The 26,987-nt window shown below is 41.7% G+C and overlaps 1 protein-coding gene across 1 annotated transcript in view; it reads left to right on the top strand.

Moving 5' to 3' along the window:
- The window catches only part of CLGN (calmegin), a 40,161-nt gene that overhangs the window by 403 nt on the left and 12,771 nt on the right, over positions 1 to 26,987 (top strand). The window contains exons 2-8 of the mRNA XM_006144631.2: positions 7,377 to 7,529; positions 10,756 to 10,829; positions 11,773 to 11,831; positions 15,860 to 16,001; positions 20,450 to 20,531; positions 22,430 to 22,622; positions 26,317 to 26,506. Coding sequence (XP_006144693.1) covers positions 7,386 to 7,529; positions 10,756 to 10,829; positions 11,773 to 11,831; positions 15,860 to 16,001; positions 20,450 to 20,531; positions 22,430 to 22,622; positions 26,317 to 26,506 — 884 coding nt within the window. The 5' untranslated portion in view covers positions 7,377 to 7,385. The remainder of the gene's footprint in view (positions 1 to 7,376; positions 7,530 to 10,755; positions 10,830 to 11,772; positions 11,832 to 15,859; positions 16,002 to 20,449; positions 20,532 to 22,429; positions 22,623 to 26,316; positions 26,507 to 26,987) is intronic.

Below are 26,987 nucleotides of genomic sequence, written 5' to 3'. Positions count from 1 at the left end.
GAGCGAGAGACAGGCAGATGAGCGCTCTGCCAGGCCGGGCCACATTGTGATCCCTTCCTTCCAGCCCTCAGTTCACTGGATCTGGGCACTCACACGTGACTGGCACGTTTTTAGGCTGCCCAGACAGGGATCCAAACCGTGGTGGCCCTGTGGTGTCTTGCCATGTGCCACAGTGCCACCAAGCTGGCCTGTTCCACATTCAGGGTCCCCAGTAATTACATTCAGGTCAGCTAATTGGCAGCTTTAATTCCATGTGCAAAGCCCCCTTTATACAAGGTCACATTTATAGGGCCCAAATGTGGACTTCTTGGGCGGGGGGTGGGGGGACCATTTTAAGGCTATTGCAGGAAGTTAGAAGTTTTAAGTCAATGGAGACAGTCTTTCTAGAAAATGTGTTGTTAAGGAAAGGAGCTACCTAGAAACATTATTGAGCATGTGCTCTACGGTGTTAGTAGTAAATCTTATCATTTCTTCTTTTTTTTTTAATTTTTTTTGGAGAGGTTTTCACTATAGGGCGTGTGCACTCACCAGACAGACAGAGAGAGACATAGAGACAGAAAGCAAGAAATCACCCCCCAGGGGGGAATGGTCATGGCGCAATCCCTTCTCCATTCTCCTCTCGGGATCTTGGGCACACACGCACACGTACCCGGCGTGTTTTAAGCCACCGAGTCCGGGACGTGAACCGTGGTCGACTACGTGGGAGTCCAGCAACATAGCCATTACGCTAACTGCTGGTTCCCTTATCATTTATTCTTGAGCTTTAAAACAAGTGCAGGTATCTTCTTAACTATCTGTAAATTTGTGTGAACATTCTTTATAAAGTTTTAGAGTGCCATACAAACATACATTGTTAGTTTTTATATTTTTACGTAATCTTGAAGCTGCTTTACAATCTTTCTTGGAAAAAGGCTATTTAGTCAAGTATATACAATGTAAGTATGTGTAACGTATAATTTGGATACACATCAAAATATGAATTTTAAAATATAGACCCTGCACAAATTGAAATATATGTCTAAAAGATGGAACATCATAAGACAATGTTTAGATTTGTACTATATCTTATAGGTCTAGACTTTAATGCCATGTAGTGAGGATTAATCATTTAATTTGATAAACCTTAATGAAATGAATGGAGGACGTGAAGCTAGGCCTAACTTCGAGTCTCACCTCTTCTATTTAGTAGCTTTGTATAGGCTTGGCTAAACTATTGGGTCATTGGAAAGGTCATGACATCTTTTTCTGTGTTTTTCCGTGCAAAAATGCATCATGACTTTTCCATTGACCCAATACTTTCCTCTCTGAATTTCACTTCCCTTTTATATAAAATGGAACACTAATATCTTTACCATATGGATGCTGAAAAAATTAGAATTAATATGCTTGAAACACAGGAAGCTCTTAGTTTCTGACTGCACCCGTCCCCTTTGAGTTCTTCATCCTTGGCCTAGGGAAATCAGTCCTTTCTGTCCTTTGCTCCCCATAAAGATAGTCATGCCTCTCTAATGACCAGGTTGTGATCCGAGATACATGTCATTAGCGTCGTGCAAACACCACGGGCTGTACTGATACAAACGTAGGTGCTGCAGCCTTCTACACTCCTAGGCTACATGGTGCAGCCTATTATGTTGCTGGGGGCCAGTAGATGGTGTAGTGGTTAAGGTGTTGAACTCTCACATGGCCGATGATGGTTCGAGTCCTGGATCCAGCAGCTTGAAATTTACACTGGGTGCATGTACATGCATGCCCAAAACCCCAGGAAGAGAATGGAGAAGGGATTGTGGCATCGCTGGAGGGTGATTTGTCACTTTCTTTTTCACTGTCTCTCCGGTGAGCACTTGCACCCTATGGAAAAAAACCTTTAAAAAAAAAATCTTTTTAGACCACTGTTGTTACAAGGTGCATGTGCCATGTTCTCAAAAAGACTTTTTTGACCCCCCCCATGTAAATTCAATCCCCTAATTGCAGGCTGTCACAATTTCTTTACTTTTCTGTTATTTATTATAGCTTACATAGTATACCTAGTTATTTATCATCTGTTTCCCATCCTGAACTGTCAGCTCTATGAGATTAGTGGCCGTGTACATTTTCCTAATTACTTTAAATACAGTCTCTAACATATTGTCTGGCGCATAATTGACCATCATAAGTACTTGCTGAATGGCTTAGCGAATCGTGAGTTTTATTACCTAGTGGCTGACCTCCACTGAATTTCATGGGTGAAACATTCGCCGTCGAGACACTAACAAGTCTCCCATGCAGTTTGTCTGAATCACGCTGCTTGCTTCTATGAAAGTAGCCATGTTTCTTTTTCTTTCTTTTTTTTTTTTAATAGACTTTATTTTTTAGAACAGGTTTGAGTTCAGAGCAAAACTGAGCATAAAATAAAGAGCATCCCAAACATGCACAACTTCCCCCATTATCAATAAAGAGGCCATGTTTCAAATGAAGTCTTACCATTTGCTTGGGAGAAGTCTGCCTCTCTAAGATGCCACCATTACCTCCTGCCCCGTCTTATTTGTGATCCTTCGGGATGCATTTCCTGTCTGTCACAGAGCCAGGGTGTTCCAAGAACACCTTCTACTTCTGGTGAAATTTGGCTGTTACTTATTTGCATGATGTGGTAACAAAAACCTTTTAATTGAATTCTTTGGTGATTTCTCACTTTCTGTCTCTCTGTCTCTCTTTGTCTCTGGCAAGCACACGTGCTCTGTAGCAAAAAACAAACAAATAAACAAACAAACAAAAAACCTCCCTAAAAAGAGAAGAAAACGAAGCATGTCTATAAGACGACTTGGAAAAAACTCACATTAAGAGGTGTTTCTCCATGGATTTAGGGTACAATTTAAAAATACGATTCCTCCTCTGTACTGAATTGCATCCTAAAACTGCCTATTTTCTGACCATTGTCATTTTTCTACAGAAATGTTGTCACAGTGTTAACTTTTAATAATATATCCTAAATGTTAGAGGACAAACGTTAGGAGTATTGGCATAACTGTTTCTCTCTCACAAAACCATAAAGACATCTACTGGGTAAAGATTCATTCCATTCTTTTTTTTTTTTTCAATTGCCAGAGAGCATGTGTACTCACTGAAAATAGAGAGAGAGGAAGAAGGAGAAAGCATCCCCCTCCCTCCCCGTGAAAAACGGCCCATGGCACAATCCCTTCTCCCCCATTTCTTCCATTTGTCAGAATTCTGGACACACGCACATGTGTGCCTGGCATGTTCTTCAAGCTGACGGGTCTGGGCCTTGAACCGTGTCGTCGGCCATGTTGGATCCAGCCCCCCTTTAAGAAGGCCAGGTTATGGGCTGGTCCCATTCCACACATTTTTCTAGAAGTTAAATTCTAGAAAAGAGCTTCCTCCAGGAATCTTATAGACAATTAGCAGCAGTGAATGTCACTCATGTCATTTCTGGCTTTCCCCTTCTTGCCTGGAAACCCAAGTCCAGCTACTGCTGCAACAGCTCATCCTGACTGGTCGCTTGGTAACACCTCTTTCCATCCTCCTGCTAGCTGTTGATTTTTCCCTCTGTCATTCATTCTGTATGCACATATATATTCTCCTTTTATCATGCACCTGTACACTTTTGGACACTGTGAATACAGGAATGAAAGAGAGATTTTTTGGAGAGATTTTCACTGTAGGGAGCGTGCGCTCGCCAGACAGACAGAGAGAGACATAGAGACAGAAAGCGAGGACAAACGTTAGGAGTATTGGCATAACTGTTTCTCTCTCACAAAACCATAAAGACATCTACTGGGTAAAGATTCATTCCATTCTTTTTTTTTTTTTCAATTGCCAGAGAGCATGTGTACTCACTGAAAATAGAGAGAGAGGAAGAAGGAGAAAGCATCCCCCTCCCTCCCCGTGAAAAACGGCCCATGGCACAATCCCTTCTCCCCCATTTCTTCCATTTGTCAGAATTCTGGACACACGCACATGTGTGCCTGGCATGTTCTTCAAGCTGACGGGTCTGGGCCTTGAACCGTGTCGTCGGCCATGTTGGATCCAGCCCCCCTTTAAGAAGGCCAGGTTATGGGCTGGTCCCATTCCACACATTTTTCTAGAAGTTAAATTCTAGAAAAGAGCTTCCTCCAGGAATCTTATAGACAATTAGCAGCAGTGAATGTCACTCATGTCATTTCTGGCTTTCCCCTTCTTGCCTGGAAACCCAAGTCCAGCTACTGCTGCAACAGCTCATCCTGACTGGTCGCTTGGTAACACCTCTTTCCATCCTCCTGCTAGCTGTTGATTTTTCCCTCTGTCATTCATTCTGTATGCACATATATATTCTCCTTTTATCATGCACCTGTACACTTTTGGACACTGTGAATACAGGAATGAAAGAGAGATTTTTTGGAGAGATTTTCACTGTAGGGAGCGTGCGCTCGCCAGACAGACAGAGAGAGACATAGAGACAGAAAGCGAGAAATCACCCCCCAGGGGGGATGGTCACGCCGCAATCCCTTCTCCTCCATTCTCCTCTCGGGATCTTGGGCACGCACGCACGCGCGCCCGGCGTGAGTTTTAAGCCACCGGGTCCGGGACCCGAACCGCGGTCAACTACGTGGGAGTCCAGCGACATAGCCATTACGCTAACTGCTGGTTCCCAAAGAGAGAGAGCTTTTGTGAGCTTATAGTTTTGTTTTATGTTTTGCAAGGTACCCCAAGCTACTTGTTCCGGACAATGTAGGGGTAATCCTAAACACGTTGAGTGGTAAGTGAATGGATCATTATGATGTTTATGTGTTATTCTGAAAATGATGCCACTTACTTCGTTTTAACTTTAGTGTAAAGCCATGCCTTCGAAATCCAGTACAGGGATAGTTCATTCTTTTTATAATTAATAGAACCAAATAATATGCCCCATATCCAGGCTTTGAACTTGGATTATTGCATGGACGTCAGACCTTCTCATTTCTCATTTTTGGAATAACAGATCCACACGCCGTCAAATGCTTTGCAGTAGTACTTCATTGCCTAAATATCCAGAGAGTTGTATCCCCCCCCACGATGATTCTGCTGCCGTCCTTCTTTTTCCACTTTCTGCTGTGTTTCGTAGCGTATTTTCATTGACTGTAGGTCCTTTCCATTTAGAAGTAAACTGCCTCAATGTTGCTCAAAACTGTTGCATCATTTTACTTTCTTCCCCTCCCGATGAGGTAGGAGGGTTCCACTTCTGCATATCTGGCCAACACTTGTAATTCTCTCTCTGTCTCTGTCTCTGTCTCTGTCTCTCTCTCTCTCTCTTTTTTTTTTTTTTTTTTTACCATGGCCCTTCTGGTAAGTAGAGTATGATTTCATTGCGAATCCAGTGCTTCCTTCCACTACAGATTTATTCCGAATTCTAAGAGGTCTCTTTAAGAATGTATTACTGGGAACCAGCAGTTAGCGTAATGGCTATGTCGCTGGACTCCCACGTAGTCGACCGCGGTTCTTGTCCCGGACCCGGTGGCTTAAAACTCACGCCAGACGCGTGTGCGTGCGTGCCCAAGATCCCGAGAGGAGAATGGAGGAGAAGAAGGGATTGTGGTGTGACCATCCCCCCTGGGGGGTGATTTCTCGCTTTCTGTCTCTATGTCTCTCTCTGTCTGTCTGGCGAGCGCACGCGCCCTACAGTGAAAATCTCTCAAAAAAAAAAAAAAGAAAAAGAATGTTATTACTGGGGGGGAAGGCAGCAGGTGGCATGGCGGTTAAGGTGCTGGATCCCACATGGTCTACCATAGTTCAAATCCTGGACCTGGCTTGACAGTCACACCAGGCATGTGTGGCCAAGATCCTGAGGAGACTGGAGGAAAAAAGATTGAGGTGTGCCCATCTCCCCAGGAGGTAATTTCTCACTTTCTCTCACTGTCTCTGTCTCTGGTGGGTGCACATGCCCTGTGGCAAAAATCTAAAAAAAGTAAAAAAAAAAAAAATGCTTAAAAATTTTTTTAAGTCGATGGTAACTTTGGGGAAGAAAGGTAATGTATCAATAATTACATTCTGGAGTATCTGAATGACCCGACAACCAGGGCCTGCCAGACAGTTACGGCACCCACATTAAGTTGGTGTTTAAAAGTCCATTGGTGGGAGCAGCAGATGGTTACATCACTAGACTCCCACGTAGTTGACTGCAGTTTGAGTCCTGGACCCAGTGGCTTAAACTCACGCTGGGCCCGTGTGCATGTGTGCCCAAGATCCCAAGAGGAGAGTAGAGGAGAAGGAATCGTGGCGTGGCCATCCGCCCCGGGGGAGGGGGATGATTTCTCACTTCCTCTCTGTCTCTCTGGTGAGTGTGCACATCCTATAGTAAAAATCTCTCTCTAAACAAGATAAAATAAAAGTCCATTGGTACCAAGAAATAAAACTTGAATGTTTGTATACTATTGAAAGTAGGGGAGGATATAACTATATAAAACACGTGCCTCTGCTGAGCCAGCCAGAGTGTATTTAGCTTCTCCTCAGCACGGGGAATGCTGTAAGGAACAAGAGTTTTATAGTATTTGGATAGAGAAGTAGTTAAGATAATTATGTAACCACAGAATTATAGGAATAGTAACTGCAAAAAAAAATCTTTCTTTTTCTTTTTAGTCAATCTGATTGTAATAAACACCATATTTCTTTTATTTATTGTTGTGATTTGATTTGAGCAAAACACTGTCACATGAAATCTGTGATAAAAATATTTTTCTTTCGTTTTTCTGGTCTTTATATATAAATGTACTTTGGCTTTGTCATAAATTTCCAACCGTAAATTTATATACACTTAAGCAACATGATAATATAATTTAAGCAAACATTTAAAGATCATGATACTTTTTTCTCTCTTTCAAAGGTGTCTGTGTATTTTTTGAGTCTGAGACTCATTGTTATCTCTGTCTTTAGCTTTTATATAATCAGTTCCTTGTTTTTTGGGTTTTGGGTTATTCATTTATTTCTCCCATAAGCAAGAGGCAGAGAGAGAGAGAGAGACAGAGACATACTCCATAGAGACTTGACACTGATGCTGCAAACCACCCCAGCCCCAGCCAACCCTGGATCGTGGGCACTTGTATACCGGGATACTCAGGGAGGTCTCTGGGTCACACCTGGACTCCTCCCACGTGGGTCAGCCTCTCAGAGCTGTTGCATTTGAGCGCAGCGCCACCATCTGACCTCTGGCCGTTTGGTTTTGGAAAAAGGTCTGAAGTTGTAACGTTTCCTAAGAGATTGGACGTTCGTATTTCTACTTGCTCAAGGAATCATTTAAATACTTTTGTTTGTTTCAAAAGCCATCCTAAGACAAAGGAGATATCAGGGAGAAATGATTTCTTTCTACTTATACTTAACACGTATTTTTCACAACTTTGTTTTATGTTCACCGATTGCTTCTCATCTCACAGAGAGTGAAGATGCGTTTCCAAGACTGGTGGCTGTGTTTGGGCCTTCTAGTCATCTCGGTCAACGCAGAATTCATGGACGAGGGTGTTGAGATGGACGACTTTGAGGAAAGTTCAGACGACACCGATGTTAATGAGGGTGAAATTTCTTCAGAGGTAAGTCCTGGAGAAACGGGTTATTTGTTTATGTGATGTTGAGTCATTAGGAAAGTGAGGACGTATTTTTCTGCTTTTCTGTGCAAAAATAAAAATAGGTCATGACTTTCCTGATAACCCAGTCAGAGTGACTGAGCTCTTAAGTGTCGTTTCAGTTCTAACAGTATTCATTCGCTGAGTAGGCAGAAGAACATAATTTTTTTTCCCAGCAGTCTTGCTGTGTTCTTTAGAGCACCCTTATACACCAGGAATGTGTGCTTGGCACCTGCCGCAGTTTTCTTGACAAATAAATGGGGAGGCTTTCACGATCGAAATGAGAGCTTGCCATTTCTTTAAAGAGGACTAATTGGGCCCCAGTTGGTAGCATGGCAGTAAAAGAGGCTGGATCTCACATGCCAAATGTGTAGTTCAAGTCCCAGATCCTGCGGCTTGAAATACATACTTGGCACTTGTGTGTGCATACCTGAAATCTCAAAAGGAAAAATAAAGGAGAAGGGATTGTGGCTTGGTCATCTCACCTGGAGGGTGTTTTTTTACTTTCTCTCTCTCGCTCGCTCTCTCTCTCTCTGTCTCTGTCTCTCTATGGTGAGCACACATGCCCTCTAACAAATGAAAAAAAAAAGTAAAAAGAAGACTAGTTATCAGTAACTGTTTTAGCTAGGAGTAAGGTTTTAGTCTTATTTCTGGTACTAGCAGGTCTATTCAGATAAGATAAAAGGTAGTATAATTTGCAGTTCTAGAAGTAAAGTAAAAGGCTTTTCTGTATTTCTCTGAAGAAAAAATTCTACTAAGGAGAGTAAATTAGGAAGGAAGGCGGTGGTGAGGCAGGTAATCTGTTAGGGGAACTGATGTTTCTCTCCCCCCATTGCTAAGATGTGTTTTGAGTTAGTGAGGAGTCCTGGAAACTTGACAGAGGCTTTTTTAACCTTGCCAACCCATAAGAGCTTTTGCATTGAGAAATAGTCATATCTAATATTGTGATAGCCAGAAATATTTTCAATGAGAAAGCACTAGTTGTATCGTGCCAGCTTGTTTTAAGGACCAAAGTGAATAATATATATTAGGTCATCGGGAAAATCATAACATAGTTTTCTGTGTTTTTCTCTTAAAAATACATCATGACTTTCCTGATAATGCAATAGTTGTTGTAGTCTTCTTTGCTTCTTTTTTTTTTTTCTGAGAGGTTTTTGCCCTAGAGCACATGTGCTCGCTGAATAGAGAGACACAGAGACTGAGAGAAAGTGAGAAATCACTTCTTGGGGGAATGGCCACACCGCAGTCCCTTCTCCCCCATTCTCCTGGGCTCTTGGGCACGCATGCACAGGTGCCGGCCTGAGTGTCAAGCCACCAGATCCAGGACTCAGACTGTGGTTGGCCATGTGGGGGTCCAGCAATGTAACTTCTATGTCACCTGCCAGTCCCCTTTGCTTCATTTTTTATTAAGACGTTTTCATTTCCAGTCTAAGTGTTTAACTGTGTAAGATGGATACTCATGGATACTTTTTGCCTTTTAAATTTTAAGCTTTGCAGAGACATATTGTTTTAAACGTAGCTATGTGATCTACAAGTAGCGAGTCCTCCAAGTGCACATGGCTCCCTTAGGACTCGCTGCCTCCAGGGTCTGTGGAGGTTAATGCTTAGAAGAAATTGGCAGATACCTACCACTATTGACTGTATTTGATGATGCTATGAGAAGGTGATGAAAAAGTGGCAAAGAACCATTTTTTTTGGATGCTCCTAATTTTATCACATGAATAACCTATGTATAGTAAAGTACACGTAAAGGGCAAAATAAACAGCTGGCGATTTTAAGGTGGTCTAGCGGAAGGAAGTCTCTTGGTATACCATTGCCCATTTTGCCAAGCTTCAAATATGGAGGAAACAGTAAAGTTGCAATTCGGCCAATTTCATAGCAGATTGGCCCTTTCGGTGGCTAAATCTTGACCCTCACAGTAATTATGTAGAAGTGCATTTAATTACCGATTTTCCTCTCTTTAGCTGATAGAGAAGTGTACTGTGAGGGCAGGGTGGGGACAGTGAAAATAGAGAAAGCATGTGTGTACCTTTTCCCTAAAGACCAAGAGACGAAATTGCATACCCAGTCTCTCAGACTGACTCAGGAAACATTGCTTTGGGAAGGACCCAGGTTGGTCTATTACATTGGATAAAATTTACTCATTAATTGTGAATTCAAGTTAGCCATTGATAATTTGTTAATAAACCAGTTTTTAAAATGATTTTGTTGGCAAGTCCTACACAGCGTAGTGAAGCGTGTGTGCCCTAGAGGCAGCCGGCCTGGACTCCAGTCTCGGGCCTCCGCCCTTTCGCTGTGTGGCAGTGGGTCCAGCACTGTCCCTCTCCCAGTCTCATCACGTGTGCAGGGACCGCCCCGGCAGGAACTACCTCATGGAAGTATCGTGAGGACTGAAGAAGGCATGTGTCACCACCAGGGTCGTCACTGCGATAAAACGGTCCTCTATCCTGTCCCTTTCCAATATCTCTGGGATTCCCTCCCCCACCCCATCACCGTCGGAGCAGCTTACGCGGTGCTTTGTGGTGTGGTCTCCATTGAGTCCTTCTCTGGATTCCTAATCCCGGAAGATGAGACCTGGCAGTCACCTGACGGCGAGATGTAAGAGTTAAATGAGCCTCTGCGCTTACTAGGCATTTCACCTTCCCTGCTTTTCTTTTCTCAAAACTATTTCATTTATTATTATCACTTTCTCCCCCTCTGCCCCCCCAATTTGATCAGAAAGAGACACAGAGAGAGAGAGAGAGAGTGAGAACAGCAGCTCCCAGAGCTCCCAGGTTCAGGACTCACACTGTCATCAGCCATGTGGGAGTCCGGGGTTCTAACCACCATGCCACCTGCTAGCCCTCATCCTACATCCTTTTCAATATGCTGTCTTCTCTGCTTCTAATGACTTTCAGCCCCGAACGCTGTCCCTCGCCAGAGGGCATTCAAGACCACGTCAAGTGTGTTGGGAGACCTCCTCTAAGCACGCCCTCCGGTTCCTCCCGGGTGGGGAATCAGTGCCCGCTCTGTTTGCACACGGGCTAGCTCTGTGTTCGCACATATCTTACCATTTTGAGGATAGGGTCCGTGTCACTCCTGCCCGTGTCACCTACGTGGCCATCGTGTACTAGGTCCTTGACTCGCGAGATGATGTCATTTAAGTACTTGTAAAAAGGCATAACGTCAGCTTTTTAAACATTCATTTTCTAGATTAAATATAAGACACCTCAGCCGATAGGAGAAGTGTATTTTACAGAAACCTTTGATAGTGGAAGGTTGGCCGGGTAAGTATTCGTTCAAGAGAGTTTTTTATTTATTTATTTATTTATTGGTCTTGATTTGCTTCTCTGAAGTTAGTGGTTATTGATCTATGAGAATTACCTCCACATTTTTTCAAGTACTTTATTTAGTAGTATAAACTAATGCTTCACACATTTTCGTTATTGGTGCACATGTTTCATTTTCTTTCATTTATACAAAGAAAATATACATACAAATAAATTCCAAATGCAATAAGAAAACTTTCGGCATTTCTTCATCCTCTAGGACAGAAATTAGCTTCCTTAGTTTAGATGACACATTTGATTTGCTACTCCATCTTTAATAATAATAAACATTCTGATATTTATTAATTATCATTATACTTACTGGCTACAATGTGTCAGATGCTACCCTAAAGAGCTGGGTAAGTACTATTTATATTCTCTGTGAAGAAACTGAGGATTGGGAACCAGCAGTTAGCGTAATGGCTATGTCGCTGGACTCCCACGTAGTTGACCGCGGTTCGCGTCCCGGACCCGGTGGCTTAAAACTCACGCCGGGCTCGTGTGCGTGCATGCCCAAGATCCCGAGAGGAGAATGGAGGAGAAGGGATTGCGGCGTGACCATCCCCCCTAAGGGGTGATTCCTCACTTTCTGTCTCTATGTCTCTCTCTGTCTGTCTGACGAGTGCATGCGCCCTATAGCGAAAACCTCTCCAAAAAAAAAAAAAAAAGGAAAGAAAGAAAGGAAAAGAAACTGAGGCTTACTGTGGCTTACCTGTGGTCACATGGCTAGCATATTATCTGGCTTAACTCTAGCATTACATCTTTATTTCCTCTCTTAAGTCTTTATTTTTTAAGAGTGAAAGTGTCTGTAATCTTTTGTTACATTTACAGTATGCAGTGTGTCTGCAAATTGCTAGTCTCATTTCTAACTACACACGTGTGCTTTCAAATTTATTTGCAGGTGGGTCTTATCAAAAGCAAAGAAAGATGATACAGATGCAGCGATTTCTATCTATGATGGTAAGACATTTATTTAAATAGTAAATAGTTTAAGCCACTGGGTCTGGGACTTGAACCACGGTCGGCTACATGGGCTACATGGGAGTCCAGCAACATAGCCATTACGCTATCTGATGCTCACACAAATTCTAACAGATTAGGTTTAGGTGTGGTTTTTGACTGACTTCGTTCAATTTTCTTTCTTTCTTTTTTTTTTTTTTTAAGAGAGGTTTTTGCCATCAGACGTGTATGGTCTCCAGAGACAGAGAGACAGAAAGTGAGAAATCACCCTCCCCAGAGGAATGGCCACACCACAGTCACTTATCTTCCATTCTCCTCTCAGAATATTGGGCATGCATACACACGTGCCTGACCTGAGTTTTAAGCCACCAGGTCTGGGACTCGAACCACAGTGGACTATGTGGGAGTCCAGCAACGTAACCATTATGCCATCTGCTGATCCTGACTTTGTTCCATTTCTTCAAAGAAACTTTGAAGGACAGGGCATCTGCAAAAGCTCCAGGTGCTAAAAGTTTGTCGTGGCTCTAGACCTCAGCGGTGTTTCATACACCATGGCTGGTTGAGATCAGTTTCCGATTTCCTTGCAAGAATATCTGGTAGCCACAGAGTTCAACACACTGCCTTCCCGATCCACCTGCGTAACACTCATTCCAAGCAGTTCAGGAATAAGCAAGCCTACAGGGAACATGTACTAGAATACAGCTTGGATATTTGGGTACAGTTATTTACATTTTTCAGATTCATTTATGAGTCAGTGTACTGATAGTACAAGTCAAGCTCATGGCCTGGTGGTTAAGGCAGCTGGATCCTACATGAGCAACAGCAGGGTTCAAGTCCTGGGCCTTGCAGCTTGGAAGACATGCCGGGCATGCATGCATGCCCCTAATCCAGAAGGAAGGGAGGAATGGAGGAGAAGGGATTGTAACCGTGCCCCATGGCGGCTGCTTTCCCACTTTCCATCTCTCTCCAGCAAACACATGTGCTCTCTGGCAATTTTTTTTTAAAAGTATGACTATTATATTATAAATATCAGTTCTTTAAGTGACCAGTTTTCAAGATGTTATAAAAGCCATGTAAATTTTCTTGAAATGTATTTGCAGCAGGATTTATATTATCTAGTATTGTACAGAATCAGGGTAAATGCTGTGGTTAATAGAAAGTTATTATCTGATGTTGAGAAAACCTCATGTCACTGAGGAATAATTACCTTGTCACAAGTTTTCTAAAATGAAAGTAACATGTATTATAGTCATTTATTATTATTTTTTTAGAGAGATTTTTGCTATAGGCTGCGTGCACTCTCCAGAGAGACAAGAAACAGAAAGTGGGAAATCCCCCCCCCCCGGGGGCATGGCAATGCCACAATCCCTTCTCCTCCATTCTCCTCTTGAGATCTTGGGCACCCACGCACATGCGCCCGGCGTGAGTTTAAGCCACTGGGTCTGGGAAGCGAACCGCGGTTGACTACATGGGAATCCAGCGATATACCCATTATGCTAACTGCTGGTCCCTATAGTACCATTTTTAATAGCTGACAAATTTATGTACATAGTTACAAGAACCATGTTTATAGATGATAAATTTATGTACATAGTTACAAGAACTAAGTACTAAAGTTATGTACATAGTTATAAGAACTAAGTACTAAAGTTATATACATAGTTACAAGAACTAAGGGGAGCCAGCAGTTAGCATAATGGCTATGTCGTTGGACTCCCACACAGTCTACCGTGGTTCGCGTCCCGGACCTGGTGGCTTAAAACTCACGCCGGGCGCATGTATGTGCGTGCCCAAGATCCCGAGAGGAGAATGGAGGAGAAGGGATTGCGGCGTGACCATCCCCCCTGGGGGTTGATTTCTCGCTTTCTGTCTCTATGTCTCTCTCTGTCTGTCTGGCAAACACACGCGCCCTATAGCAAAAATCTCTCCAAAAAACAAAAAAAAAGAACTAAGTAATAAATTTATATACATAGTTGCAACAACTAAGTATAAATTTATGTACATGGTTGCAAGAACTAAACACTAAGGCAGCATTGTTTTCTTTTTAAAGAATTATTTATTTAATTGTATTTATTCATTAATTTATTTTAATTTGACCAGAGAGAGAAACAGAGAGAGAGAAAGAGAGAGGAAAAGTGAGAAAGCAAGCCACCAGATCCGGGACTCAAACGGTGGTCAGCCACGTGGGAGTGTCCAGTGCCTTAACCACCACTCTACCTGCTGGCCCAGGCAACATTGTTTTAAAGTCCTTTACTATCAGTATCTTAAAAATCCAAAAAGATAAAGTTGTTACTTCTGTTTTGTTTGTTTTATCTATTACACAAGCACAAGAGAGACAAAGACAGAGCCAGAGAGGGGAACAAGCACCCCCAACAAGCAGCCATGGTTCCTCCCAGCCTCAGCCAGCCCGATGGCCTCGCCCACCCACCATGTACCGGGAGGCCTGAAGAGGGCACTCCCAGACCCCTGTAGGTCAGCCTCACAGAGCTGTGACCGGCTGCTGTGCAACTGTCCAGCCCCCTAAAGTTGTGACTTCTTAAAATAAAGCCATTTGGCAGGGAGGGGCACACCACAAGTTTCTAGTGCTAATAATTCGTTACCAATGCGAGAAAAGGAAAACCCAATGAAATAGTTGTCAAGTAGAGTATCACCGAGTTAGGTGGGAGGAAAGTGAGGAACCCTGTGAGCTTACATGCAGTGTACAAAGCTCAATAAAGTGTACACTCGGGTAGACCAGCATCACCTCTAATCACCCCTCTTTGGTTAGTGAGGTTGTTCGGTTTCATGCATTTTGCTTTGTTTTGTTTTAGTAGGGGGGAAAAGGGTCGTAAGGACATTAGTGACTCAACTGTGCCCATCGGGGAATGTTTTGAGTTGACCTAACACTGGAAAATAGCCAGTTTTTGCTGACTTGTTACTTTCTTGGAATAGAAAAACCTATAATTTTCAAGACTAGAAGATCTTATACAAATCAATATAAGCCATTTTTCTCCTCTAAAAAGAATAAAAGACAGAGTAAAATTCAACATACTTTTGAGCTGCAGGGGGCCACTTTACACTGTATGAACCCGCCCCCCCAGCCCCATCTAATTTCAGAATGTCCAGACCTCAAACCTGGGAAATCCTGGCACCAGGGGGCCTAACTCAGCCTTGCCACCCTGTAGCTTAGTGCTTGTCCAGAGTGTGGCCACTTCCTTGGCCCAAGGTTCTAAATACTGATCGGCTTAGCCAGGAAAGGTTGGTGTGAATTAAGCATCCAGGTTTCAAAATAAAATCCACATCCCCACAGTAACTGCCATGAATGAGGAGAGTAGCTGGGGAGTCGTGCCATGGGTTCTCTCTCTCTCTCACTAGGGTTTTTGCTATAGGGTGCATGTGCTAGAGAGAGGAAGAGAGAGACAGTGAGAGGGAAAGTAAGAAATCACAGCCCCCATCCCATTGGGGGTTGGCCATGCCACAATCCCTCGTCCTCCATTCTCCTGGGGTTTGGGATGCACACAGTCACGTGCCCAGCATGACTTTCATGATGTCAAGCCCAGGACTCGAACTGCGGTCAGCTATGTGGGAGTCCGGCACCGTAACTGCCACACCACTCTCACCCCAGCACCATGGGTTTCAAAATGAATAGATGGAGGCACACTGCTCACCTGGTGTTCAGAATGCTCGTTGCCTCATGCAGTTTTTAATATTTCATTTTAGAAAATGATGCTTACAGGCCCCATGGACAGACCACTGATGTAAAATGTCTCTCAAAGAAAACCAAACTAATCCAGATTTACGAGGGCCAGACCCCCATACTGTCGTGTCGTTATTCATTTCCGCAGCTAGAGCTAAGAAAGCAAAAGCATTCTCAAACAGGATAAAAAAGGGAAAAAGAGCAGGCGTGCATTGTATTCATAGTTGCAGGCGTTTCCCGGGTTAAATCTTAGTTGTATTCTTCCCAAATCCAACAATGCCGCTAAATAATGCTTTGAGTGGTGTTTTCTGTGCTAGTTTAATTTGTTTGCCTTTGTTTTTTTTTTTTTTAGGAAGATGGGAGATAGAAAAGTTGAAGGAAAACCGGGTGCCTGGAGACCGAGGGCTGGTGTTGAAGTCTAGAGCGAAGCACCACGCCATATCGGCCGTGTTGGCCAAGCCCTTCGTGTTCGCTGACAAGCCTTTGGTAGTTCAGTAAGTCTGACTACGTTTTTGAACACTCTCCTTCTGAATCTTGCGCTGGTTTCTTGTAATTCGGCGTCTGAATATAGCTTGTTTTTGAGAAGGGGTATGAAAATACAGATTTCCCTTTTCAGTTTCACTTAGTTATATATATATGTACCATGAGATTTTTCAATAAAAAGCAGGTTAATGATAAAACTGTATAATCTATGCTGTCATATATATAATCATAAATTATATAAAAACACATAGTAAAATCCCTAGTTTTATCGCATTTCCTTGAAATGACTTGCTACTAAGTTATTAACCTCAGAATATTCAGGAAGGAGCCCTAATTATTGTCGTTAAACCAGAGATAATATTCAAAGGGAGCATGTTAATTTTAACATGTGTAGGTCAGTGTCTTGCAAGCACAGGCCCCGTTTAAAGGTCCTCGTTCTCACAGGCATTCTCCACCCTCCCCCGCCTTGACATAAGCTAGTGATGTTGCGTGTGTACAATCGTAAAACCAGGTGTAAATTCCTCAAGTTTATTTGATCTATACTGCTGTAAAACCAGAATAAATCTACGTGAACTCACAACATTTCCTAATATTCAAATTGTAAACAAAGGAGCGGAGTGTATAACTGTCCCTTTCTACCTTGTATCAGAAAACGTGGCTGTCCGGAGTTAATTACAGCACAGGAGGAAGTCTGGTTCACTGGGAGTCCTATCACTCCAAGACCCTTCCGTTCCTGTCGCCATGTTAAACGTGTCCCTGTGTTGTGTCACTGACATATTAGCGATATTAAGTGAAATTGCATGTAGTCAGCCTAGCATGCTTGTGCTGCTTTGGCTTAGTCGACATTAAGTAATTTCAGTGAATTTATATATTCTGTAATGTCGAAGAATATATGAGCAGTATTTAAACAAATTAAACACACAGTTACAGGTATTTAACGGGACCGATTTTTGAGCTTGGTATTATTTATCGTTATTCAGGACTTTTTTTTTTTTCCTTGAGAGTTTGAAGATAATCTTATTATTTTCTTGAAACTTAGGTGAATCACTTTCTAGTCTGACCCTTTGTGGCTTAAATGAAAGGATAAAGGAAAATAGTATAAAATTTAACTTCTCCAGAGTAAAATGGATCAAATATGTGGGGTTGTTGAGGGAGTCATGATGCATTTTTTTCATAGAAAGACATGGAAAAATACATCATGATTTTCCCAACAACCTAGTAATATTTTCAGGGTAAGTCACTGCTAGGCATGTAAGCAAATGACAGCTTGAACGACTAGAAGCAAATATTGGAAATAAAGTTTAAAAATTACTAAAGAAATTGTGAAATGATTATCCTGAAGAAAGAAAAGGACCAAGAATTGAATAGTAGTCTTTTATAGACTTAAAGAGAAAGGGGAATAAATGTCTTCTCTTTAATGTTGATAAAATTAGATGGGTTAAGCAGTGAAGAGATTTTAGATTAAGTAATATAAATACTATGGATTTGTAACACAATTTTAAAGCTGTTTTTCCCAACTTGTGTACATGTTAATATGTCATATGGTCATGTAAGTTTTGGAAGCTAAGAAAATCTTAACTTCGGGGACAGGAAGCGTGCTGGCCCATTGAGGACTTTAGGAGTTCTGCATATAAACACCTGTTTGAGGGCTCAGTCATGTGGCTAGAACATTAGAGGCTGAGGCATGTGGGAGGCCCAGGTTCGAGTCCCTGCCCAAATTGATAGGTAGGTGTGGACACCTTTAGTTCTAGCTAACTGGGAGGCTAGGGAAGAGGATCACAACATGATGAGACCCTGCCCAAAATCATTCCCCCCTCTTTTTCTCTGTCTCATTAAGAAACTAACAGTAGGGTCCAACAGGTGACGTGGTGATTAAGGGTGTTAGACTCTCACATGGCCGACTGCAGTTCAAGTCCCAGACCTGGTGGTGGCTTTTACTTTCCCTCTCTCCCTGTCTTGTTCTGTCCCTCACTGGTCAAGTTAAAATAACTAACTAACTAAATAAAAAGTTAAATAAAATTAATTCTTTTTTTTTAAAAAAGAAGTAAGCAATAATAAATCAAAAACAAAACACAACAAAATTCCTGCTTTTGGCTTTAAATACTGTGTTTTCCAAACATGCTTGACCATGGAAGTTTATTTCCCACCCACAATAGCTCCTATTTCATAGAACAGTCTGGGAAAAGAACTCTTAAAGAAGTTGGGGTCCCACATCCTCTGCGTGTGTCCTCAGCCCTCCCTGCCTTGAGGCGGGGCAGCAGTCGGGCTGTATGATATGCATCAGGCGGACCCTGTAATCCATGGTGAATTGTTTACACTAGGCCCGAGTTAGTGACTTGAAAACTGAAACTCGTAGCGTAAGGAATGGGTAGAGTATGAGTCTCGGCATTTTAAGAGAGCAACAAAGCCATGTTGAACATTTAGAGCCAATTGACAATGCTGTTCTTTTCACAGAAGCTTTTGTCCTTCAATCATCTGTAAAAAACCAACATCTCTTTTTATTCTATTTTCCCTGAAACTAGTGTCCTGTAAGTTATATCCTATACCAATTTTTTCTGCTTTATAGTCTTCAAAGGCAAAAGTTCTAGGAAAACACTTCTTGGTCAGTCACTTCTTAAACTAAAGATAAAGCTTTTTTTAAATTTTATTTTAAAGTGGTCCTCAAAAAAATTAATAAAAAACACAAAATCTCTCTTTTGATCATAATAGAAAATCACTTTTTTATTTTATCTTTTCATTTTTGTTGTAGGACTCACACACTTGCCAGAGAGAGAGGAAGAGCAAGGGGGAGGGGGAGAATGAGAGAAATCACCCCCCAGGGGGGATGACCACGCCCAGCCCCTTCTCCTCCACTCTCCTCTTGGGATCTTGGGCACGCACACACGTGCACCCAGTGTGATTCCCCAGCCACTGAGACTGGAACTCAAACTGCGAAGCTGGCCTTGTGGGATCCAGCGCCTTTACCTCCATGCCACCTGCTGACACCTAGAAGCTCACATTTTTGAGCATTTATGTCTCATCATCGTGCATGGTACTTTTTCATGATCAGAATAATCCTGGGAGTGGAGGCATGGGCCATGCCCCCATGTGACAGATGAATAAATAGCACTTAAAGAACATGCCCCTCCCAGAGTGCCAGGAGAGTAAGCGGTGGAATTGAGAATAAATCTCAGGTCATCCTGACTTCAACGTACATGCTTGGCCCCCTGAGGGGGACTTCTCACTTTCCCTCTCGCTGTCTCTGTCTCTCTCTCTCCCCGACTAGAACACGCATCCTAAGGCAAAAACCTCTTACACACACACACACACACACACACACACACACACACACACAGAGTAGCTGTCATCACAACTGTAGACAGCTTGAAATAGAAAGGTCAAAGTGAGGGAGGGGATCATCCATAGGCTCACAATGCAGAGAAAATCGCCTAATTGCACCCCATGCCGCTGATCTTCTTGGTAGAAAATAGACACACTGACTTCTGTTAACACTTTGTATGCAATTACTGTTTTTCTTCTTGTCACCAAAGTGTCTTCAAAGACAGTTTAAAATGTTCCCGTAAAGGGCTGTAGTCTTTTATTAAAAGGATCACTCTTCCCTGTTGCTTCTCTAGTTTTCGTCTTGTTTTGTTTTCATTCGTTTCACAAAATGAAAACCTCTTTGGTTGTGTACTGTTTTTCACCTTGACAGCCATTTCCTCACTGATTTTCGTCACATGTAATTCATCCATTTACCAAAAACCTCCCCCAACTGCTAGTCAGTCTGTGCCTCATGATCTGAGCAAGACTGAAAACAAAACAAACTTGTCTGGAAATACTCGGGCTGATCCCACAAGGAGGCGCTCTTGTTCGTTCAGCCTTTTCCCTGTTTTCTGGAACCGCTAACGTTTCTCATATCACCTGGCTATTTGGGGCTGAAATACTCCAGATTATTGACTGAGAGGATAAAATCTCTTTGCCAGGGCTAGCTAATTAAATAGACAACTTATTTCACTGGGTTGAGTGTAGGTGAACGAACACACAGATAGTAGTGAGCTCCGGGAATTAAGCTCACTAGCATTTTCTCAGAATTCTGTTGCTTAGCTGTGACCCTTCTGGCCTCTGCTATTGCAAAAAATGTGGATAGTGCCTCCCTCATGAGAATTCGAAGTTTTCTGTTACAGGTTTAGTCAAAGTATCTCAACAGTTTTGATGAAAAACTTATTTCTAAGACATGGGTTGGTTTTTCCGCAGTTGATTATAAACCTCTCTGTTTTTACTATTTTCAAGAGGTGCCTTATATTACAGTGGTAGAAAAGCATTTCTGCTTATTTCCTGTAGGCTGTGGATATGCTTGTAGGCGCTTTCTGGTAATGTCAACTTCTATGTTTGAATGCATTGAGAGTAATAAAGTCGATTTTTAAAGAGCAGCTGATAATTTTTATTTATCGGCAGTGTGGTTCTTTTTCCCTCCGTTTAGATATGAAGTAAATTTTCAAGATGGTATTGATTGTGGAGGTGCATACATTAAACTTCTAGCAGACACTGATGATTTGACTCTGGTATGATATTTTAATCTTTAAGAAAACTTTATTAAAGTCAATAAGTATTTTTAAGGCATAATTGATCAAATGAAAATTTCATTTCAATTGAAAGTGACAACATTGAACGTCTTTTTCCAACATGAGTTTGCCCTTAAGTTTTACAGGTTGCCCTCAAGTTTCCTGTAAAGCCGTGTTACTTGAAGGTATCCATTGTACAACCTTTAGCATCATGAAAATGTTGACCATGTCTATAAGCGACAAGTGACATGGTGCTTACAAATGCTGTTGGAATATCCACTTAGAGTTATTTTCTGTGTAAACTAAAAATTATAAGTGTGTTCAGAGAAGTCAGGTAACCACAGAAGCAGTAAATGGCTGAAGAACCAACTGGAAAGGTGGCCCTGCTCAGGCATTGGCAACCCATAGAAAATAACTAATTTATAAAAACTTTTTGGGACCAGCAGGTGGCATAGTGGTTAAGGCACTAGACTCCTACATGGTCAACCACGGTTTCAGTCCTGGATCTGGTGACTTGAAATTCATTCTGGCAGCATGTGCACTTGTACCCAAAATCCCAAGAGGAGAACGCAAGAGAAGAGATTGCAGTGTGGCCATCCCCCCTGCAGGGGGTGCTTTCTCATTTTCTCTCTCTTTGTCTGTCTCTGTGTCTCTGGTGAGCATGCACACCTTATAGCAAAAATCTCTCTAAAAAAAGAAAAAAAGAAAAAAAACCCACTTTTTTCATGGTGGAGCAGCATTATAATTCTAAGAGGTTGTATCAGGACTATTTGTAGGTTAAAGATATTTTTCACATTTTCCTATGGAAGGCCCTGTCAGGGTTTCTGCATGTAACAGAAATGTGAGGGGTACCGGAGGGGGGGTCTTTAAAAGTTCCTGGAAAATGCATATTATGAAACTACATATGAATTTCAAAAAAAAAAAACTTTTGCACCAAAATTAATTTGTCCTTTAATTCCATTTTCCCCAAACTTTTTGCAGTCCCCTCATGAGACAAGTGAGACATCAATGTGACATTATTTGTCAGAATGCGTGGCTCTGCCTGGGCTATGAGGCGTGTGTTAAAGGCTTCTTCACGCCCTAATCTGTGTTAGGATCAGGTAAAGGGCGGGCCCTCCGCAGTAATAGCCGACACTCTCGTTTAGATGTGTGATGGCCGCCTGAAAGGATGACAAAAACGCCTAATGCCACGTATTTCTGTAAACACTGTATTTGATGAACTCCATTGATCTTAGATCTTATAAGGTAGGTGCTATGATCACCTCCATACCTTCAGAGGTGATGAGGCGGAGAGACAGGTTAAAAAATGTACCCAGGGCCACGCGTGGCTAGTGTAAGTGGCAGTGGTAGGATTCGAACCCCACATCTGACTCCAGAGCCCATGCCCCTAACCACTGTGCCACGCCACATAAAGAGAAACCACTAGTAGTAAAATAGGGTGTGTGTGTCTCTGTGTCTGTTTTTGTCTGAATCTCTCTTCATTTTGTGTGCAGAAAGGTCATTTTCTGGTGTCTGAGTAATTGTGATGGATAATCGCTTCAGTCTTAAGGTCTTAAATGTACTTCCTGTGAATGCTTCTTTTAATAAAATACTAATAACACAGATTTCCATAAAGTAATTAAAGCGTTCTATAGTGTTGCTAGGCTAGGCTAGTTTCAACCTCTCTCTTACATCTTCAGGAAGAAAGTAGTGTGTGCTTTTTTTTTTTTTTTCTAATATGTTTTGAAGTAAAATGTGTCTTTCTCCCACATCCTTTATTGTCACACGTGGTAAATAAAGAGTACGTTAGCGAATGAGCAGTTAATACCTTCTCATAAACTCTACCGACTGGATAGAATAGAGAAATTCATTAAATACTCTGATTCTGAACTAATCCCAACACTCATCTCTCTTTGAAGGAAAACTTTTATGATAAAACGTCCTATACCATTATGTTTGGACCAGATAAATGTGGAGAAGACTATAAACTTCATTTTATCTTCAGACATAAACATCCCAAAACTGGAGTTTTTGAAGAAAAACATGCCAAACCTCCAGACGTAGACCTTAAAAAGTTCTTTACAGACAGGAAGACTCATCTTTATACCCTTGGTATATATGTCTTTTTAATTCATTCATTCATTCAAAATATTTGCTGACTACAGATACATTCATAGCAAGTGCTTTGGGAGAAAACAAACATGCGTCCTAGTCTCAAGGAGCCTATCTTTTTGGGAAAATAAGACATAGGTCATTATAGTACCGGTAGAAAATAAAGTTCCCTATGAGGGAGAGGGAGAGCGCAGGGGGTTCCAAAGCAGCGTTACTTCCAGCTTGGAGACTAGGAGCAAGCTTAGTGAAGATTGTATTTGAACTTGTCTTGAAGAATGCATGGGAGATGGTGACAGGAGAGGCCTAGGACATTTTAGACACTGCGATAGAGGTGCTGGAAGGAAATGAAAACTATAAGAGGATGCCAACCAGGCTGAAACATGTAGACGTTCTTCTAGAGGCACCTGTGATTCTCACTAAAACAGGTCCCGCCTTGTGGTGGTGGCATGTCCTGACTTTGAAAGGAGATGCACACTGAGCGGCTGTACATTAATGTTCTTCGCTTTGCTTGAGTGACTAGGAGCCTGCATAGGTAGGGAGGAGAGGGGCATTAAAAGGGGGCGTTTCTCCAGTTCCCAAATACGAATGGTTGGAGAGTTTTGGTCTGCCCATGATTACTTAAAATCGTAGCTTGTCAGAATCTGATAGCGCCTTTTGGTATGACCCCAGCAGCATCCTTTCTTAAGGTTCAAGTCCAACTAAGACTAAAGTTTTTGACTTTCTCTCCAAAGGCTGCAATTGCAGAAGCATTCATTTTGTCTGCTCAGGCCAAGCTCAGTTTTATCTCCAGCATCAGATATGATACTGAAAACATTTTTCCAAAATAACTGAAAGACAATTCTGGACATTTGGGCGGGGGGAGTACCATGTTAGCGATAGCAGTAATGAGAAATTAGGTAAGTAAACAGAACACATGAATTTCATCTCACTTGTACAAACTTGGTCGAAAGCAATTTGGTCGTCCCTGTCAAAGGCCAGAAGAGGTTTTTGTCCTTTGGAACCAAAATCCGACTTCCAGGTAATAACCCAGAAGAAAGGAAATGACCCATGTGTGAAGACATACTGAAAATCTGTAGCGACCTCAGAGTTACAGCTAAGGGGGTTTTCTGTGCAGGACGAAGAGACGATAACCATGAAAATGCTTAGCAATAGAAGGAAATGCTTACAGTGCAAAAATGGGGGAAAGAAAGCACAATTCAAACATCAGGCCCAGCGTGCCGGCCACTGGGTGCGTTTTGCAAGCAAACAGCAAAAGCCCAGAAAAAGAGCAAACTTTCCCTGATCACTCGGTCAGTGCCATGCTCCTCCCTGGGCACTTTGGAGCCAGCCTGGGAAGGGAGCAGTGGGCCCTCTCTTTTGCCTTCACTTCATTAAGTAGCTGGCCCAGAGCACGAGGAAGCCAGAACAGAGATTCAGGCCTGACTCCTGAAGGCTTGCTCTTCTTGATTCTTGTGCTGGGATTATTGAATGATGTTTTTATTCTTTAAAAACATTTGTTGAAATACTGTTATAGCTTTATGACACTATTCTGTTTGAAAGCCTTAGAAGTCCTTTTACACACTTTGCATAATCCAACGTCTTGTTATATGGAGTGAGAGCAGGGTTTTTCACAGGCTGTCACCACACGGCCCTCTCCCCACCCAGGCTCCCAGCTAGCAAGGACTACAGGACCTGGCTGCCATGTTCGGCCTGCTTAGAGGCCTTCCGTGTGGCCCCAGCCTGGCGAGGGGTACCCTGCCACTGTGCCGCCGTGCCTGGCCCTTCCAATGCCTTTTACTGTAGACTTCAGTGAAAGTCTGGAATAATTTTTTAAATGAAAATTTAAGAGCAGATTTTGACCAAAATTTTGAACAGAGAGGTTTTTATACGGGTTCCTATTTCTTACCTGCTTTTTTGTTTTAACGATAGTTTTTGAATACAGATTTCAGTTGCAGGATTTACTCAGAAAGCTTTGCATTGTTTGATTTTGCTGTAAGAACTTTGTCATTATTGTGACCGAAGTCTCTGAAGATTGTCATTATTTCAGAACCGTCATCATGCATTTTTGCATAGAAAAACAGAAAAATCATCATGATTTGCCCAGTGCCCTAGTATTTTGTGGGAAAGTGGTGGCCCGCCTACCTACTTAAGTCAGGTGATCCTCACATTCGTTGACAGGCCCTGTTTTTATTGTTGAAAGCAAACGTTAGATGGTATTTTCATCTATTATTTTTTTCCCCCTGAAGATCCAAAGTTTACGTAGTCATCCCTCTACTGTAGAAGGAGGAAAGATATTTTATTTTATCATTTGAAAAAGGGTACAGGGATGCTTTGTCAAATTTTTGGCTCGATAACTTAGAAGGCTAGCATTTACCTTGAAACAAACTTAGTTTTAAGCCACCGGCTCCGGGACACGAACCGCGGTCGACTACGTGGGAATCCAGCGACATAGCCATTACGCTAACTGCTGGTTCCCTGGAATAATTTTTTAAATGAAAATTTAAGAGCAGAGTTTGTCCAAAATTTTGAACAGAGAGGTTTTTATACGGGTTCCTATTTCTTACCTGCTTTTTTGTTTTAACGATAGTTTTTGAATACAGATTTCAGTTGCAGGATTTACTCAGAAAGCTTTGCATTGTTTGATTTTGCTGTAAGAACTTTGTCATTATTGTGACCGAAGTCTCTGAAGATTGTCATTATTTCAGAACCGTCATCATGCATTTTTGCATAGAAAAACAGAAAAATCATCATGATTTGCCCAGTGCCCTAGTATTTTGTGGGAAAGTGGTGGCCCGCCTACCTACTTAAGTCAGGTGATCCTCACATTCGTTGACAGGCCCTGTTTTTATTGTTGAAAGCAAACGTTAGATGGTATTTTCATCTATTATTTTTTTCCCCCTGAAGATCCAAAGTTTACGTAGTCATCCCTCTACTGTAGAAGGAGGAAAGATATTTTATTTTATCATTTGAAAAAGGGTACAGGGATGCTTTGTCAAATTTTTGGCTCGATAACTTAGAAGGCTAGCATTTACCTTGAAACAAACTTGCTGGAAAATATAAATGTGAATGTTGTAAGTCGCCCATGAGATGTTTTACACTGCTCCTTATAAGTCAGTGAATTTGAAATGCCCAGGGAACATTATCCTTAAGAATGTCTACGAAGCCATAGTAATGGATCAGTGTTGATTTCCTGATTTTGGTGGCTGGGTCAAGGTTATATAGGAGAATGGCCTTCTTTGTAGGAAATATACATTAAAACTTTAGTTCAGGGGTGAGGTGCGTGAGTCAGTACAAGTGGTCACTCTTCAAAAGTTTCAGGGACAAAAAAATGAACAATTTTGTAATTGACTTGAACTATTTATGTTTGAAATTGGTCCAAAAAGCTTAAAATGCTGAAGAAAATGGGGTCGTTAGTAAGTGACACTGACAGTCATGAATCTCAAACAGAGCTAGTCCTTGGTTATTTTTTTTTTGAGAAGTAATGGAACATGTTCTTGTAAAAAATGTAGTTTGAAAGAGATTTTTTTCCCCTTAATTTTAGAAAGTAGTATGGCCAGCAATTTCTGCCTATTTTGATTTAAGACATGTGTTATTCCTTTATTTCTGGTTTGGAAAAAATATATTCATGGAGTTTTTAGGGCAGTTTTATTATTTAGAAGGTTATCTCTAAACTATGTCAGAATAGTAACTAGACTATATTTAAATTGGTCTTTAGTGATGAATCCAGATGACACATTTGAAGTATTAATTGATCAGATAGTTGTAAACAAAGGCAGCCTACTAGAAGACGTGGTTCCTCCCATCAATCCTCCCAAAGAGATCGAAGATCCCAATGATAGCAAGCCCGAGGAGTGGGATGAAAGACCGAAAATCCCTGATCCTTCAGCCGTCAAACCAGAAGACTGGTAAGCAGAGAACTCAGCAGCAAAGCATTGTGGGACATACTTAAGTAATGAGCCATAACTAGTGGGTGGAACTCACAACTAATGACATTTATTTCTGTAAACATCAGAACTATGGGGTTGTCAGGAAAGTTATGACACATTTTTTGCATAGAAAAATATGTCGTGGCTTTTCTGATGATCCAGTACTTTGAGTCTTTTGGGTAAAACACCCCTCTAAACTAGATTGTGCTCTCCTGCCTTTTGATTTTCTTAATTTTCATTTCATTCGTATTTGGATTTTATTGCATTTTGCAGTATGTGTTTATCTTAATTCCTAATATGGTCTTTATCACAGGCGTGTTTTTTATAGCGATGCAGTCTCTTTCAGTTCATGATTACTTGGCCTTAAATCACCCATATACTCAACATCTTGTAAAACTATATAGGACTCACTCTTTTCAGTTTGCTTAACCATATGTTGTTGTTTTTTTTTTTTTTTTTT

This window comes from Tupaia chinensis, unplaced genomic scaffold (genome assembly GCF_000334495.1).
Source record: "Tupaia chinensis unplaced genomic scaffold, TupChi_1.0 Scaffold000127_2, whole genome shotgun sequence".
Taxonomy (NCBI): Eukaryota; Metazoa; Chordata; class Mammalia; order Scandentia; family Tupaiidae; genus Tupaia; species Tupaia belangeri.
This window is presented reverse-complemented; position numbering and strand designations above follow the sequence as displayed.